The 17,651-nt window shown below is 35.4% G+C and overlaps 1 protein-coding gene across 1 annotated transcript; it reads left to right on the top strand.

Annotated features, from left to right (window-relative positions):
• The first annotated feature begins 13,748 nt into the window (after nt 1-13,748).
• Nucleotides 13,749-14,713, top strand: LOC110259596 (olfactory receptor 2T3-like). Its single transcript, XM_021085073.2, has one exon. The coding sequence runs from the start codon at nt 13,749-13,751 to the stop codon at nt 14,679-14,681; it is 933 nt and encodes a 310-aa protein (XP_020940732.1). The 3' UTR covers nt 14,682-14,713.
• The last annotated feature ends 2,938 nt before the right edge of the window (nt 14,714-17,651 follow it).

Genomic DNA, 17,651 nt, shown 5'->3' with positions numbered 1-17,651 from the left:
TGCCCCAAAATAGCTGATGCTAGTGTCTATCCTCAAGGCGGGTTCCAGTTGCCTTCTGCCACTATGGGAGATTATTAAGGATCAGCATTTAAGCTAGATCCAGGCTTCTTTCAAATCACTGCTTCTGCTCTAGGTCCTAGAACATGTCAGATTTTTCATACCCCCTTTAAATGTAGAGTCTCTTTTCCATAGGTTTCTAGGTCTTCTTAAAATTAGCACTGCTGGCCTTCAAAGTTAAATATTCTGAGGGCTCGTCTTCCTGGGGCAGGACCACCACCAGTCTGTGGTGCCCAATAAGAGGCTCAGACCCTTACTTTGCTACTTTAGTAGAACCTTTGCAATTGTAATTATTCTCCAGTTTGTGGGTCATCCAGTCAGCAATAAGTGTTTTGGCTACACCATTACTCTGCTCTTCCTCCCCATCTTCTTGTGGTCCCTTCTTTATATCTTTAGTTGTGGGAAGTCATTTATCATTTGTTCTGGTCTTTTACATAAATAATTGTCCTATAAATAGCTGTAACTTTGTTATGCCCCTGAGAGAAAGTGAGCTCTGGGTCTTCATAGTCCACCTTTTTTTGTAACTCTGGTTCCTTCTTTCTTATTTTGCTCTCTTCCTTTGTGACTTGAACTGTATCCTTATCATGATGTTTGTATTCTTCTTTATTTTTCTGTGTTTGTATATATTACAGATTTCTGGTTTATAGTTACCATGTGGCATATATAACTATAGATATATAGCTATAACTAACTAATTCTCTATCTATCTATAGATATCTATGTATGTATATATATATATATACACACACACTCTGTTGAGTCTATATCTTTATATATATATATATATATATATGTATATATATATATATATATACACATACACTCTACTTAGTATTTCCTTTAGTCTCTAATTAGATTTTTCTTTTCCTAGTTTTTATATTTCTACTTGCAGCCTTTTCTTTTCTGCTTAGAGAAGACCTGTAACATTTCTTGTAATGCCAGTTTAATGGTACTTGTCTGTAAAATTCTATCTTTCAAGTCTGAATAACATATTTGTTAGGTGTAACATCCTTAGTTATAGTTTTTATTTTTTATCACTCAAATACATTGTGATGAGCCATTCTGACCACTGAAGCTTCTATTGTAAAGTCAGTGGAGTGTCTTATGGGAGTTACCCTTTATGTAACTAATTGTTTTTTCCTTATTGCTGGTAATATTCTCTATTTTTATTGCCATTTTAATTATAATGCATCTTGGTGAGGGTCTCTTAGAGTTGATCTTTCTGGAGACACTCTTTGCTTTTTGGGCCTGTATATCTGTATCTTTTACAAGACTGAAAGTTTTCACCTTTTTTCTCTATCCTTTCTCTCTCTCTCTCTCCTCCTTCTGGAGTCTTTGTAATGTGAATGTTAGTATACCAGATGTTGTCCTAGTAATTTTGGATTTTGTTTGTTCTTATTTTTCTAGTTACTTTAGATATAAGTTTAAGTTGTTTATTTGGGATTCTTTTGTTTTCTGAGGTGAGTTACATTTCTACAAAATTCTCAAAACTGCTTTAGCTATGTCCCATAGGGTTCGGATCATAATTATTCATTGTCATTTTTCTCTAGGGATTTTCTGAGTTCCTCTTTGATTTCTTCAGTGATCCATTGTTGTTTAGTAGCATACCATTTGCCTTCTATGTGTTGGTGTTTTTTGAGGTTTTTTTTCTTGTGATTGCTTTCCAGTCTCATGGTGTGGTGTTTAGAAAAAATGCTTGGTATTATTTCAATTGCTTAAATGTACTGAAGCTTGATTTGTTACCCAAGATGTGATCTATCCTGGATAATATTCTATGTGCACTTGAGAAGAATGTGTATTCTGCTGTTTTCAGATGCAATCATTATGTACGTATAAATAAGTCTATTTGGTCAAATGCGTCATTTAAAGCCTGAGTTTCTTGACTAATTTTTCTGCTTGGATGAACTGTCTATTGATGTAAATGAGGTGTTTCTGTTCCCCATTTTATTGTCTTACTGTTGATTTAACCTTTTATGTCTATTAGCAGTTGGCTTATACATTGTGATGTCATAGTTGAGTGCATATATAATTATTATATCTTCTTCTTGGTTGATCCTTTGATCATTAGGTAATGTCCTTCTTTGTCTCTTGTAACATTCTTTATTTTAAAATGTACATGTAAGGATAACTATCCCCTTGCTGTACAGTGGGAAAATAAAAAATAAAAAATAAATTGTTATATAAACTTTAAAAAATAAACATGATAATGGTACTGGTAATGGGAGAAAAAGTAATGTATACATGTATGTGTAACTGGGTCACCATGCTGTACAGTAGAAAAAAAAGTTGTATTGGGGAAATAACAAAAAAATAAATTCATTAAATTTAAAAATAAAATAAAATAAAATGTATTTTGCTGATATGAATTTGCTAATACAGTTTTCTTTTGATTTCTGTTTTCATGGAATATCTTTTTCATTCCCTCACTTTTGGCCTGTATGGTTACCTAGATCTGAAATGGGTCTTTTGTAAATAGCATATATATATGCTAAGTTTTTGCTTAGTACTAAGTATTTGATTAGTACATTTAATCTATTTATATTCGAGGTAATTATTGATATGTATGTACTTACTGTAATTTTCTTAGTTGTTTTGGATTTGCTATTGTTGGACTTTTTCTTTCCTTCCTCTTTTGTAATTTTCCCTTTGATTTTATGACTAGTTTTGTGTTGTATTAAAATTGCTTTTTCTTTTTTTCTGAACGTGCTTATTGTAGTTTTTTGTTTTGTGGTTCCCACAACGTTTTGATATAGCAGTCTCTTTACATTCTTTTTTTTTTTCTTTTTAGTTGCTAGTTTCTTAATTTCAAACGCATTTTCAATATTCTGGGTTCATTCTCTTCTCAGGATTACTGGCTTTGTTATCATATTTGTCTGTGGATGATATACTACTTTATTTTATGTTTGTCTTACTAGAGAGCTTTCCTCCATTCATAATTTTCTTCTTTTCTATTTGCATTTTTTTAATTGACCTAGAGAATTTTTTTTAGCATTTGTAGTAGACCTAGTTTGATGGTGCTGAATTATTTTAGCTTTTGCTTGTCTGTAAATCTTTTGATATTTCCATCAAATATGAATGAGAGTTCTGCTGAGTAGAGTGTTCTTGGTTGAATTTTTTATCTTTCATCACTTTAAACATATTATAGCAATCCCTCATGGCTTGTTGAGTTTTTGCTGAAAAATTAGCTGATAAATTTATGGGGATTCTCTTGTATGTTTTTTGTTGCTTTTAATATTTTTATTGGTATTTAATTTTTGTCAGTTTGATTAATATATGCCTCAATGTGTTTCTCCTTGTGGTTATCTTGTGTGTACAACTCTCTATGCTTCCTTGACTTGAGAGAATGTTTCCTTTCCCATAGTAGGGATATTTTAAGCTATAACATCTTCAAATATTTTCTCAGCACCTTTATCTCTTTCTCTTCTCTTTCTTGGACCCCTATAATGCAAATATTTAACAATTAATGTTGTCTTAGATCTTTCATTGACTGTCCTCTTTTTTCATTTTTATTCTTTTATGTTTAAATGATATCCATTGCTCTGTTCTCTACTTATCCATTCTTCTACTTCAGTTACTATTCTGCTATTGATTCCTTTTAGTGCATTTTTTTTTCATTTCAGATATTGTGTTGTTCATCTTTTTTGTTTATTCTTTAAATCTCCCAGATCTTTGTTAAGCATTTCCTGTAGCTTCTTGATCTGTGCATTTATTTTTCCAATATCTTGGATCATCTTTACTGATATTATGATATATTCTTTTTCAGAGGGATTACCTATTTCCTCTTCACTTAGTTGTTTTTGTGTGTTTTTTATCTTGTTCCCTTGTCTGAAAAAGTTTCTCTGTCATGTCATTTTGTGTTTTTTTCTGTTTTTTTCTCCTTTCCACAGGTTGCAGATTTCAGTTCTTCTTGCTTGTAGTATCTGCCCTCTAGTGGGTAAAATTATTCCAGGGTTTTGTGCAGGCTTCCTAGTTGGAGGGAATATCTTCTACTGGTGGTCGAGCTGTGTCTTTTCCCTCTGGTGGTCATGTCCTTCATATCTTTACTATAGCTTGTGTTTAGAGGTGGCTGTCAGCTCAGTATAACTTTAGGCAGCCTATCTTGTTTTAATATTTTTTGGCACAAGTGCAGTTTTTAGTTTGAATGCCTACCATCTTTTTCAACAGTATGTGCAGGCCATTATCCCCTTGATAGAAGATGTGACTGATGTTATGGTGACTAGAGCCTGAACTGGATATTTTTCTGGGCCTTCTATTTCTCTGAGTTTATCAAAGCCCTCTTAGGGGCAGGATATGTTCCCTAGTTGATACATAGAAGCCTCCAGACATGTTTCTCAGATATTTCTGATCTGCAATGTATTGTAGGAGAGATTGCAGCACTTAACCCTGGGAGAGGAGCCTCTGAATATTCCTCCACTGTAGCTGTTCATCTGTGAATGTGCTTTGCTGAATCACTGTTCACCCATTGTGCAGGCTCACAAATTACACTGTTGTTGCCACTGTTCTCAGCACCACCTTAACCATGAGTATGTTGGATATTGGCCTTGGTGTTTCTCAGAATTTTTTTCACCTGGCTACCAGCACTGATTAACTGAGATCAGGCCCCAGGGAAGCAGCATTTGTGTTCATGGGCCTATTGTGGCAGATGTGGAATCAGTACTAGCTCTTTCCTTGTCCAACCCCTGATGTATATGCATGTACAATGCCCACAGCTACTAAAACTAGTCCATTTTCAGCTGTGGGGAACACTCATTGTCCATTCTGATATTCCACCCATATTGAATTTATAAGGCCCGCAGTGGAGATATAAATGGGTGCTTTGTGCAGCTGAGAGGAGAGGTTTCAGAACTTATTTGTTAATCAAAGAACCTCAGGACTCAGCTGTGATTTCATTTCCCCCTCTGTGTATGTACAGGTGATTGCTCCTGAGGTAATAGGTGCAAAGATGGGTGGGACAGCGAGTGACTGCTTTGGAGGCCATAGACCCATAGCGGGCAAGGCAAGGATGATTGTGCCTGGGGGAATGGGGCATGGCCAAAATTGGCCATTAAAGTGTCTTTTCAGGTGGGAGGGATTGAGGCTGTGATAAGGGGGCTCAGCGTAGCTCAAGCAGGAACATCTTGAGCTTGTAGAGTCAGGGGCCTCTGTGGCAAAGGAGGCTGTAATGGTGGTCCCACATACCACACATTAGCTAAAAATTGTGCTTAGCCTCTGTGTAGCCTGGGGCTCCTCTCTAAATATACTTTGTTGCAACACTTTGCCTTTCCCCTCCTTCAGGCTGTGTGGCAAAGCCAACAAGCAGTTCTACCCCAGGTCTGTTCTACAAACTCCATTATCCAGCACCAGGTGTTCCAGATACATCTTGGGTTTGGGAGCACAGGACGGTTGCTCAGACACTCTATGCACATTTTATTTTGTCCTTCCTGACACAGGCCAGCTTCTGTTCCTTCCTCTGAGCAACCACAGCTCCTTTTCTGTCCCAGCTGGTCTCCCTACTGGTGAGAGGACTCCCCCAAGTACAGCTGCCTCTTCTCTCCTTCAGATCCCTCCCTTGTGCACAGGTCCCAAACTGGTTCTGCATCACTGCTTTTTTGCCTTTTTTTATTTTTTTATTTTTGGTCTTAAATCCTACTCAGTGTTATGCAGATCCTTTTTGTACTTTCAGCTGTATTACTGGAAGACGTGAACTCCATGTGCTCCTACTCTGCCATCTTGTTTTGGGAGTGATTGGTTTTTAATATCAGTTCTGTTGGTGGAGCATGAGTCCCTGAATCTCATTTTCCATCATTTGGCTTATGTTCCTTTGGGATCATATTCTTAAGTCCAACACTTTAACTACTTGGCCATTGCTGGTTCAGGTTATGGATGCTATTCTAAGTAGAACAGAGTAAGGGATGATTTAACCTGACAGCACCTGAGGAAATGCTCACAAGGGATGAGGGAGAATTCAACACAGATAACATGGGAAGAAACTTCCAGGTAAAGAGAAAAAAATCCAAGAAAATGTGCTCCTAGGCATGGATATACTGAGATGGAACGACTCAGAGTACACAAAAAAGAGAGTGTTTATTTATTTTATTAGATTATAGTTGATTTACAATGTTATATCAATTTCTTCCATGTAGCATAGTGACCCAGTCATACATATATGTGTGTGTGTGTGTGTGTGTGTGTGTGTGTGTATATATATATGTATATATATGTTTCCTTTTTCCCATTACATTTTTCCTCATAATCTACTCCAAGTAATTGACCATAGTTCCCTGTGCTGTACAATAAGTCCCCACGGCCCATCTAATATCAAATGTAATAGTTTGCATCTACCAACCCCAAATTTCTTGTCCATCCCACTACCCTTCACCCCCATGCTCAACAAGCCTTACCCAGGTGATCCACTTCTCTTTTGTAGATAGGATCATTCTTGCCATATTTTAGAATCCATATATAGGTGATATTGAAAGGTATTTGCCATTCTCTTTCTGATTTACCTCATTATGAAAATCTATAATTTTATTTATGTTTCTGCGATGGCATTATTTTGTTCTTTTTTATGGCTGTGTCGTATTCCATTGCTTATATGTAACACATCTGAATCAATCCCTCTATTGATGAGTAGTTAGGTTGTTTCCATGCCTCGCTATTGTGAACAGTTCTCAATGAACACAGGGATGCGTATGATTTTTTGAATGAAAGTTTTGTTCCTATATATGTCCAGGAGTGGGATTGCTGGATAATATGTTATTTCTATATTTTGTTCTCTCAGAAAACACCATATTGTATTCCATAGTGTTTGTAACAGTTTACATTACCACCAAAGTGTAGGAGGGTTCCCTTTTCTCCTTACCCTCTCCAGCATTTGTTATTTATTGGCTTGTTAATGATGGCCATTCTAACTGTTGTCAGGTGCTACCTCATTGTAATTTTAATTTGAGTTTCTCTAATAATTAGTGATGTTGAGCATTTTTTTCATGTGCCTATTGGCCAATAATATGTCTTCTTTGGAGAAATGTTTATTTAGGTCTTCTGCCCCTTTTTCAATTGGGTTGTTTTGTTGCTGTTGAGTTGTATGAGATGTTTGTATATTTTGGAGATAAGGCCCTTGTCTGTTGCATCATTTGCAAAGATTTTCTCCCATTCTATGGACTGTCTTTTTTTAAATGCTTTTCCTTGTTGCATGAAATATTTTGAGTTTAATTATGTTCCAATCATGTGTATCTGTTTTTATTTTCCTTATTCTAGGAAGCAGATCAAATTAAGTTGTTGCTGCGATTCACGTCAAAGTGTATACTGCCTGTTTTCCTCTAAGAGTATCTGGTCTTTAATACATTTTGGGTTTATTTTTGTGTATGGTGTTAGAGAATGTTGTAATTTCATTCTTTTACCTGTAGCTGTCCAGTTTTCCCAGCACCATATACTGAAGAGACTCTCTTTCTTCCACTGTATATTCTTGCTTCCTTTGTCATAGATTAGTTGGCCATAGGTGCTTGGGTTTATTTCTGGGCTTTCTATCCTGTTTCACTGAACCATATTCCTGTTTTTTTGCTAGGAAAATACTTTTTGATGACAGTAGCTTTGTAATATAGTCTGAAGTCTGGGAGCCTGATTCCTCTAGTTTTATTTTTCTTTTTAATAATTTTGGATATTCTAGGATTTGGGGTTTTCACACATTTTATTTTTATCTTTGTTCTTTATTATTATTATTAAAGTATAGTTGATTTTAAAAGTTCAGGTTCCATTGTACTACAAAGGGACTTGATAACACATATTTCCCTGTGTTGTACAGTAGGATTCCAACTCAAAGCTTTTGCACAGCCAAGGAAACCATTAAAAAAAGAAAAGACAACCCATAGAATGGGATAAAATATTTGCCAACAATGGAACAGACAAGGGTCTAATATCGAAAATATACAAAGAACTCATGCAACCCAACAACAAAAATGCAAACAACCCAACTGAAAAATGGGCAGAAGACCTAAATAAACATTTCTCCAAAGAAGACATATTATTGGCCAATAGGCACATGGAAAAAATGCTCAACATCACTAATTATTAGAGAAATTCAAATTCAAATTACAATGAGGTAGCACCTGACAACAGTTAGAATGGCTATCATTAACAAGCCAATAAATAACAAATGCTGGAGAGAGTGTGGAGGAAAAATACCCTCTTCCACAGCTGGTGGGAATTAAGTTTGGTACAACCACTATGGAAAATAGTATTGAGGTACCTCAGTAAACTAAATATAGAGTTACCATATGATCCAGCATTTGCACTTCTGGGGCATATATCCAGGCAAAACTTACATTAAAAAGATACATGGACCCCTATGTTCATACCAGCACTATTCACAATAGCCAAGACATGGAAACCATCTAAATTTCCATTGACAGAAGAATGCATTAAGAAGATGTGATATATATAGTAGCGTGTGTGTGTGTGTGTGTGTGTGTGTGTGTGTGTGTGTATAACTCAGCCATAAAAAGATGAACTAATGCCATTTGCAGCAACATGGATGGATCTAGAGACTCTCATACTAAGTAACCCAGAACGAGAAAGACAAATACCATATGATATCACTTATCTGTTGAATTTAAAATATGGAACAGATGATCCTATCTAAATACAACAAAGAAACAAACATAAAACAGAAACAGATCATGGCTAAGAAGAGCCGACTTGGGTTTCCCAAGGGAAAAAGGGGAGGGAGTGGGATGGACTGGCATTTTGGGGGTTTTTTTGGATGCAAACTCTTATATATGGAATGGATGGGCAATGGGATCTTACTATATAGCACAGGGAAATATGTGTGATTGGGTCACTTTTTTGTCCATATACATTTTAAAATAGTCTGTTTTAGTTCTGTGAATAATGCCCTTGGAAATTAGATAGAGATTGCATTGAATCTGTAGGTTGCCTTGGACACTATTGTCATTTCAACAATATTGATTCTTTCAGTCCAAGAGTGTGCTATATATTTCCATCTGTTTGTGTCATCTTTGATTTCTTTCATCAGTGTCTTATAGTTTTAAGACTACAGATCTTTTGTCTCTTCAGCTAGATTCCTAGGCATTTTATTTTATTTTTTATTTTAATTTATTACTTTATTTTATTTTATAGATGCAATGGTAAATGGGATGGTTTCCCTAATTTCTCTCTCTGGTTTCTCATTGTTACTACATATAAAGGCAATTGATTACTGTGTATTAATTTTGTATCCTGTTATCCTACCAAACTCCTTGATACGCTCTACCAGTTTTCAGTAACAGCTTTAGAATTTTCAAGGTATAGGATTTGTCATCTGCAAAGTGATACTTTAACTTCTTTTCCTATTTAGATGCATTGTACTTCTTTTTCTTCTCTGATTGCTGTGGCTAGAACTTCCAAAACTGTGTGGAATAATAGTAGTGAAAATGGACAACCTTGTCTTGTTCCTGATCTTAGCAGAACTGCTTTGAATGTTTCACAATTGAGAATGATGTTAGCTGTGGGTTTGTCATATATGTCATTTCTTATGTTGAGGTAGGTCTACTCTGTGTGCACTCTCTGGAGGGTTTTTATCAGAAATGGGTGTTGAATTTTGCTGAGAGCTTTTTCTGCAACTATTGAGATGACCATATATTTATTTTTATTGAAGTATAGTTGGTTTACAATGTTTCTTTATCTTCTATTGTACAACAAAATGACCCAATCACACACAGTTCCCTGTGATGTACATAGGTTTTTTTTATATTTCATTTTTTATATGGTGTATCACTCTGATAGATTAGCAGATATTGAAGAATCCTTGCATTCCTGGGATAATTCCCATTTTATGGGGTAAAAACCTTTTAATATATATTTGGATTTGGCTTACTAATATTTTCTGAGGATTTTTGTATCTATATTTGTCAGTAATTTTTTTTTAATGATATCTTTATCTGGCTCTGGTATGAGCATGATGGGGTTCTCATAAAATGAGCTTGGGAGTGTTCTTACTTCCACATACACCTGTGATTTAAAAAAAAATAATTCTATATGTTTAATTTTCATACCTGTACAGAATTCATATATCCTAAATTTTACTTCACTTTAATTATACACATATGATTCATGTATATTTTTTGAAATATTAAAATATATAACTAAACCACATTGATAAGTGATATAAAGTCTATTAGAGGAGTATAAATGAAGCATTATGATATCTCAGATGTGTGGGAAGGTTTTAATGATTGGAGGTAGAGAAAAGTTTGTGCAGTTTTCATTTGACTTGAACATTGAGGAACTATTAACATTTATACAGAAACCAAAGGAGTAAATTCACAGCAAGAAAATAATATTAAGAAAGGTATGAAGGACACATGTAGAGTCCTACTTGAGGGTAGCTCAATATTTGGGGGGTAATAATGTTCAATAGCAGGTAAGCTCCAGTAAAGATCTAATTCTGATTCCTGGTGTTAGGGCTTACTTGTGACACATGATCAGATAGATAACTGACTCAGTCCTTTTATGTACTGAAAAATGTTCAGCATTGTGGTCAGGACCCAGATGGCACAGATAAATGTTAATTAAATTCCCTTTCCATGGCCATTTCCATTCCCAAATTATATATTCTAAGTTTGATGCAACAAATCTACAAGGGAATTCTCCAAGCTTTTGAAATTAGGGACAAAGAGTAGGAGGATAATATTGTCATAGAGAAAGCTTAAACCATATTTGGACAGTAGAAATATGGATGTCTTGAGATTCACAGAAGCATATAAAACAAATAATATTGCTTCTCTTATTTGATTCTGAGAACCTGACACACAGAGATTTTAGTGACTTAATTAAGATTACACAGAAGCAAAGATAATGCTCAATTTTGCAACTTTTAAGCTAAATCTATTTTTCTATTATAATATCCTGTCTGTGGGCAGTGGACTCCTCTATGCTGTCCATTTCACATGAAAATAGGAACATGAACATAATCAGAAAGCTGCATTGCAGCTAGCATTTCAAATGTATGTTCCTTTGAGTTTGAGGGCCATACTAATGAACTTAGATACACAATTACGGGACACTTATAAAGTGAATAAACATTTCGTATGAACCTCCAAGGGGCTTTTAAATCTTCCATATGGCATGGATAAAGGATATGAGATGCAGATACAATATCCATCTTTGAGTGTTAATATATTTGTTATAGTATAGAATACCTGAAGCAAACATTGGATGACACACAGAGTCACACACAAACAGCCCTCAACTACAGAACATGTGAAGGGAGGAATATAGTGTTATTTTTTTCCAATTTAATAAAGGCAATTTGGGGGAGGAAGGATAAAGAAGCTTTATTCAGCTTGAGCAGTGCACAAAATGGGTTCCCAGTGTTGTGAGCCGTGATCATGGGTTTTGTTTGATTTTTGTGTTTGTTAACTCTTTTAGCTTCTCTGAAACATGTTAGTCATCTCTTGAATGGTTTTATATTTTTAGGAAAATAAATGAGTTGTATGACTTTTAGACTTAGTCCTTTGGAGTCTCATAAAACCGGACACAGATGACTAATACAGCTCAAGTCAAAAGGCTATTTGCCTTATTATTTGATTTAATCAACTAGTTTATCTTTGTTAATTGTTGCTTATAAACTCAGAGTCAGTAAAGTATACACGTTATATAATATATCTGCAATTACCCATAAGCCTATAAATATTTCAGAATAATTTTTTGGATTTTTTCCTAAGTAAGCTTACAAATCTGAGATTATTTTTGAGAACATATTTTTTTATTAATTAATTTATTTTTTTCCACTGTACAACAAGGGGATCAAGTTATCCTTACATGTATACATTTTTCCCCCACCCTTTGTTCTGTTGCAATATGAGTATCTAAACATAGTTCTCAATGCTACTCAGTAGGATCTCCTTGTAAATCTATTCTTAGTTGTGTCTGATAAGCCCAAGCTCCCAATCCCTTCCACTCCCTCCCTCTCCCATCCCAGCAGCCACAAGTCTATTTTCCAAGTCCATGATTTTCTTTTCTGTGGAGATGTTCATTTGTGCTGGATATTAGATTCCAGTTATAAGTGATATCATATGGTATTTGTCTTTGTCTTTCCTACTCATTTCACTCAGTATGAGATTCTCTAGTTCCATCTGTGTTGCTGCAAATGGCATGATGTCATTCTTTTTTATGGCTGAGTAGTATTCCATTGTGTATATATACCACATCTTCCTAATCATTTTTAAAATCAGTTCTGGGTCAAGTTCTGACTCTGAGGTTGATGTTACACAACATATTTTCTGAAAGCTAGATTTGTTTTTAAAAAGATAAAATATTTTAAATATCAAATAAGAAGACATAATTTTATACTGGATAATATATTTTTAAACAACAAATTTACAATATTCTTATTAAAAGGTATATTTCTTTTTAACAGCTGCAGCAACTAAATAGAAAACATGTTCAATTCCCATGTGTACCATGAGTGGAAAGTTACAATTTAACTGGCAAAGAAAATCAAAAGAGAAAATAAAAACAGAAGACAAAATGTTGGATTCTGAGAGTGTCTTTAAAAAAGTAGAATTCCAGGGAAGTTTTGATTCCAAGTGTGGGCAATATGGATAAATAAGAATATTGAAAATCCCTCTTTGTTTTCCCAGCCATGTTAGTTTTTATGTTTGTTCAACAGTACAAAAGCCTGAAGAACATATATTTATCTTAATCCCCTAATGTGTAGACTCTGATGATGTAATTTTCCATTTTTTTTCTCCTGAATTGAAACTTAATTGCTCTGGCTTTGTAATGATAAAAGCAGCTTCACTTGGCTGGTGTGACACATACTTACTCTCTGAAGGGGCAGAGAAGGCTTAATAGAAGGTATGGGCTGTGTTGTCCACTTCCTGGGATATGGCTTTTTAATCTGTCTCCTCAGAACTTTATAATGGTGCAAACATAATAAGGAAAAAATAGTATGATTTTTGTTGCTCTCTCTAATTTAATTATGACTTTAGATTTTCTGAAATCACAGATTTTTTTTCCCTTAGGTACACTACATTATACTTTGCTTCACATATCCATGGGTTTCAGAAACTATCTGATTTTTCCTCTGCAAATTTCTATAACCTGGTGTGCAGCTACTGACCCAAATTTGTTTTTATGGAGTCTGAGCTTTCCATAATCTAGAACTTAAATCTAACCATAAATTAAATAATTACAGGAAAAATAGATCAAGCATAACTCAAGCAATTCAATTTGGGAAATTAAAAAATTGAAATATTCAGACCAGGCAGTTGTTAAGCAAACCTGATGATTCATATTTGGGCACAATTTTACTAGTTTTCTAAGAAAACTGATGTACAAGACTGAAGACATCACTAGGTTGCATTATAGCTTTGTGTGTGTTTAGCACAACTGCCCCATCCAGTTTAACTCAAATTACTCATTTATTTACTGTGCATGGAATATTTTACATTCTAGACACTGTTTTGGGAGAATATATGGCATCAGAAAAAGAAAAATATTAATTGCTAATTCATTTCAACTAAATAATTTCCATTAAGGACATCTGCAAATTTTGTTTTTGTGATTTCCTGTAAAAATCATATATTTGCATTTTGTACTTTAAATTTCTTAGACTTTCCTTGAGGGTTGTGAAGGTAACCAACCAGCACACTCCTGGAGTAAAAAACAATAACTTTTTCTTTCTTCCTCAGGTGAGAACTGTAACCAAGACCATGTACTCATGGTATCAAAATTCACAGAATCAAACATCAAATGCTGATTTTATCCTTGTGGGGCTCTTTGGTGAAACCAGACACTCCATCCTCCTCTACACTGTGGTCTTCATCTTCTTCTTGATGGCCCTAGCTGGGAACACCCTCCTCCTCATCCTGATCCATGTGGAGCCCCGCCTGCACACCCCCATGTACTTCTTCATTAGCCAGCTCTCCCTCATGGACCTTATGTACATATCAGTGACTGTGCCCAAGATGCTCATGAGCCAGGTGACAGGAGATCATAAAATTTCTCCCTCAGGTTGTGGGATCCAGATGTTCTTCTATCTGACTCTCGCTGGAGCTGAGTCTTTCCTTCTGTCTGCCATGGCCTATGACCGATATGTTGCTATTTGCAGACCCCTCCATTACCCACTGCTGATGAACCAGAGGGTCTGTGAATGCCTTGTGTCTGGATGCTGGTTTCTAGGAATGGTTGATGGTTTGTTACTCACCCCCATCACTATGAGCTTCCCCTTTTGTCATTCCAGAAAAATCCTGAGCTTTTTCTGTGAGGTTCCTGCCTTGCTGAAGCTCTCTTGTTCTGACATCTCCCTCTACAAGATCCTCATGTACCTGTGCTGTGTTCTTATGCTTCTCATCCCCACCATGGTAATCTCAAGTTCGTATGCCCTCATCCTGCACCTCATCCATAGAATTAATTCAACCAAGGGCCACAGGAAGGCCTTTGCCACCTGCTCCTCCCACATGATTGTAGTGCTTCTCTTCTTTGGTGCTGGCATCTACACCTATATGCTTCCTGGTTCTTACCATACAGTTGAGCAGGACATGATAGTCTCAGCCTTTTACACCATCATCACCCCTGTACTGAACCCTGTCATTTACAGCCTCCACAATAAAGATGTCACAGGGGCTCTGAAAAGCAGGATATGATCAGTGCTGAGGATTAGAAGCACCGTCTTTTTCTCCTATTATATTATTTATCTCCTCCCTATTTTTCCTCTTCTTTGTCCACTGGTTCTAAGGTCCCTAAAACTGAGTCCAGTCATAATTTTCTTTTGTCTTATGCATGTGGAATTTCTTCTCCATCTTGTTTACACATCATAATTTATTTCCTTATATTTAATGATCTTATAATGCTTTTATCTGTGAGGTGATAGTTGACATAAAGGAAAGTACAGACAGTGCCATTTATTTTATTTCTAATCCCAGGTTTATTGATCATGTTAGTATGAGATATGAGTGTGGGAGTCAATCTTAAATGTGACTTATTGAGAGGAATTTATATTTCAGCATAATAGTGGAAGAACTATTGGTGACTTTCTTGCTTTTCAATAATTTTTAACTCATAGTTCATATGTGGCAACTACCAAGTTTCAATGAGTGTTATTAAATCACAGTGAGAACAAATGAATGCATTTTTCCCCAGTGCTGAAAGTGACATTCATAGTGTGAATACTAATGTTTTCAATAACTGTTTGGCTATCAAAACTACTTGGACCAAATACCAATTAAAATTTAAAGTCCAGAGAAAAAATAGATCCATCTAAGTTCAAAGGTCATACATGTACAAATAAAAGTGACTTCATGCTTAGTTTCTTTATGCCTTAATTTGTTGTAGAAAATGGTCTATCATATTTGGATTAATTTAGGAGTCTTTGAGAAGGGTGGAAATTTAGGAAAGCCTAATATCATAAGATTTTTCCTTTTGAAATTGGGGATTCAACAAAAAGTTTATGGATTATCACCAGCTTTTAGTTTTTTTCACTGTATAGCATGCTACAAAGATAATGTCTGTGAATCTAGTAGTAGCCTTAAGGCGTTACTATATTCATGAACAAAATAATTATAGAATTTATGGAAGGTAAGAAATTAGAAAAAGTACATTTGCTCTGATTAATGTGCAAAAAGGAGATTTTAATTCTAAATTGTTGAGTCTCTACACTTGCAACAGAATACTGATCTTACCATCAAAGGGCAAATACTACGTGTCTCAATTCCTGCTGCATGTAAATAAAATGAAAACTTCTTTACCAGGCACATCAACTGAAGATTTTCCCTCTTATTTATGATTCAGTGCACAAAGGGAATGTGTCTGAATTTGGAACTAACTCCAATAGTAAAGAAAAAAAAGCACTACCTGAAAATGAGACATTTTTAGAGGTTGATATAATTTTAGATGTCAAAATTTCTGTGATTAAGTAAATGAAAGAAGCGAAACTGACCAAATAGTTTGTATACAAAAGTCTAATTAAGTAATGTTATTTATCCTTATTATTAACTCTTTGATATCATTAGCTAAGTCTTACATATTATTTTTCCATTGGTTTTATTTGATCTTAATGAGTGAGTTACCAGTTTGTCATTCAGGAGCACAAAGTGCAAAGAAAAACTAAAATCTTGATTTTTTTTTTTTTTTTTTTTGCTTTTTAGGGCCGCACCTGCAGCATTGCCACGGTCACAGCAATGCTAGATTTGAGCCTCATCTGGGACATACACCACCATTCATGGCAGTGCCGGATCTTTAGCCATTGTGATTAGATGGGGTAAAGTGAAAATTATTAGTCGAGTTTAGTTTAGGATTTGCCTCTTTAGTTTTCAAGAGTTGTGTGACATTTCTGAGTTTGCTAAAGCCCTCAGAATTGCCTAACACCTCTTCTAAATTAAAAAAGTGAAACTTACTATTTAAGATCCACCAGGAATACATAGAAAGCCCATGGCCCCTGTTCCAACTGTGAGTTCTCTTCCCACTTCTGTATTTTCTACACTCCTTGTTTGTAGTAAATGAGTGATTGTGTAGGGTTAATGAGTGATTGTGCAGGGTTAGGGAGAAATCTAGCTAAATTCTAGTTTTGTTACTCCATAGCTCCAATGATCAAATTATCCCCACCCCCACTTTGGTTTCTCTACCAGTTAAGCAGAACTAGCAACATGAACATCATCATGAGGCTTTGAGTATTAAATGAATTTAATTCACTTGTCCAGTTCTGGCCTTGGTCCTGGAAGGGTATAGATAACTGTTGCCCCCTCACAAATGTGAGTGGATAATGGTGGCTTTGCCCATGACTCTGTCCCTGTGTGTCTTCTCTGCTTCTTTATGAATGTGAGGAGGTCTGGGTAGACTCTGTCACATGAGAGGAGCTCATCAGCTCTCTGTTGAATTAAAGAACAGTATTTTCAGACAGGACAGTTTCATGTAAGTATGTGATCAAACTGTGTAAAACATCTTTTTTCTCACAAATATATTATTTATCCAACATCTCTATTATTAACATTTTGTTATTTCCCCAATACATTTTTTTTCTACTGTACAGCATGGTGACCCAGTTACACATACATGTATACATTATTTTTTCTCCCCTTATCATGCTCCATCATAAGTGACTAGACATAGTTCTCAGTGCTACACAGAAGGATCTCATCGCTAATCTATTCCAAAAGCAATAGTGTGCATCTATTAACCCCAAGCACCCCATCCATCCCACTCCTCCCCTCCCCCTTGGCAAACACAAGTCTATTCAATTTAATATAAATATCATCTGCTTATCAAACTCTTTGAAAATGCAAATATTCCTAGATTTTTTTATCATCAATCATTTATTCAATCATTATAGATTTCCTTCTCTTCCACAGATGCTATGCAGTTCATGAGGGACACAACAGTGGCCAGAATAGAATCCTTTACCTCAAGGAGTTTGTTTACTAGTGGAGGAGAGAGCTGTGCAGACATGAGATCACAGTCATAATACTATGAAATAACTCCACTCATAGAGCCTGGTAGCATCTAGAAGGAAACACCAGAGCAGTGATCTTAAAGGAAGATTATAAACATGTAAAGAGATTCAAAAACATTTCAAATAGAGGCTCATTATGTGAACAAATGTGAGTATAAAAGCAGCAGTA

Source organism: Sus scrofa, chromosome 2, assembly GCF_054392235.1.
Source record: "Sus scrofa isolate SSC_HxYL_T2T_F1_AM1 chromosome 2, Sscrofa_HxYL_maternal_Yorkshire_Landrace_v2.0, whole genome shotgun sequence".
Lineage (NCBI taxonomy): Eukaryota > Metazoa > Chordata > Mammalia > Artiodactyla > Suidae > Sus > Sus scrofa.
Note: the sequence above shows the minus strand (reverse complement) of the source record. Positions and strands in the feature narration are given on the sequence as shown.

Excerpts from the sequence above, each read along its gene's own strand:
- LOC110259596 (XM_021085073.2), top strand. The coding sequence starts at position 13,749 with ATGTACTCATGGTATCAAAATTCACAGAATCAAACATCAAATGCTGAT.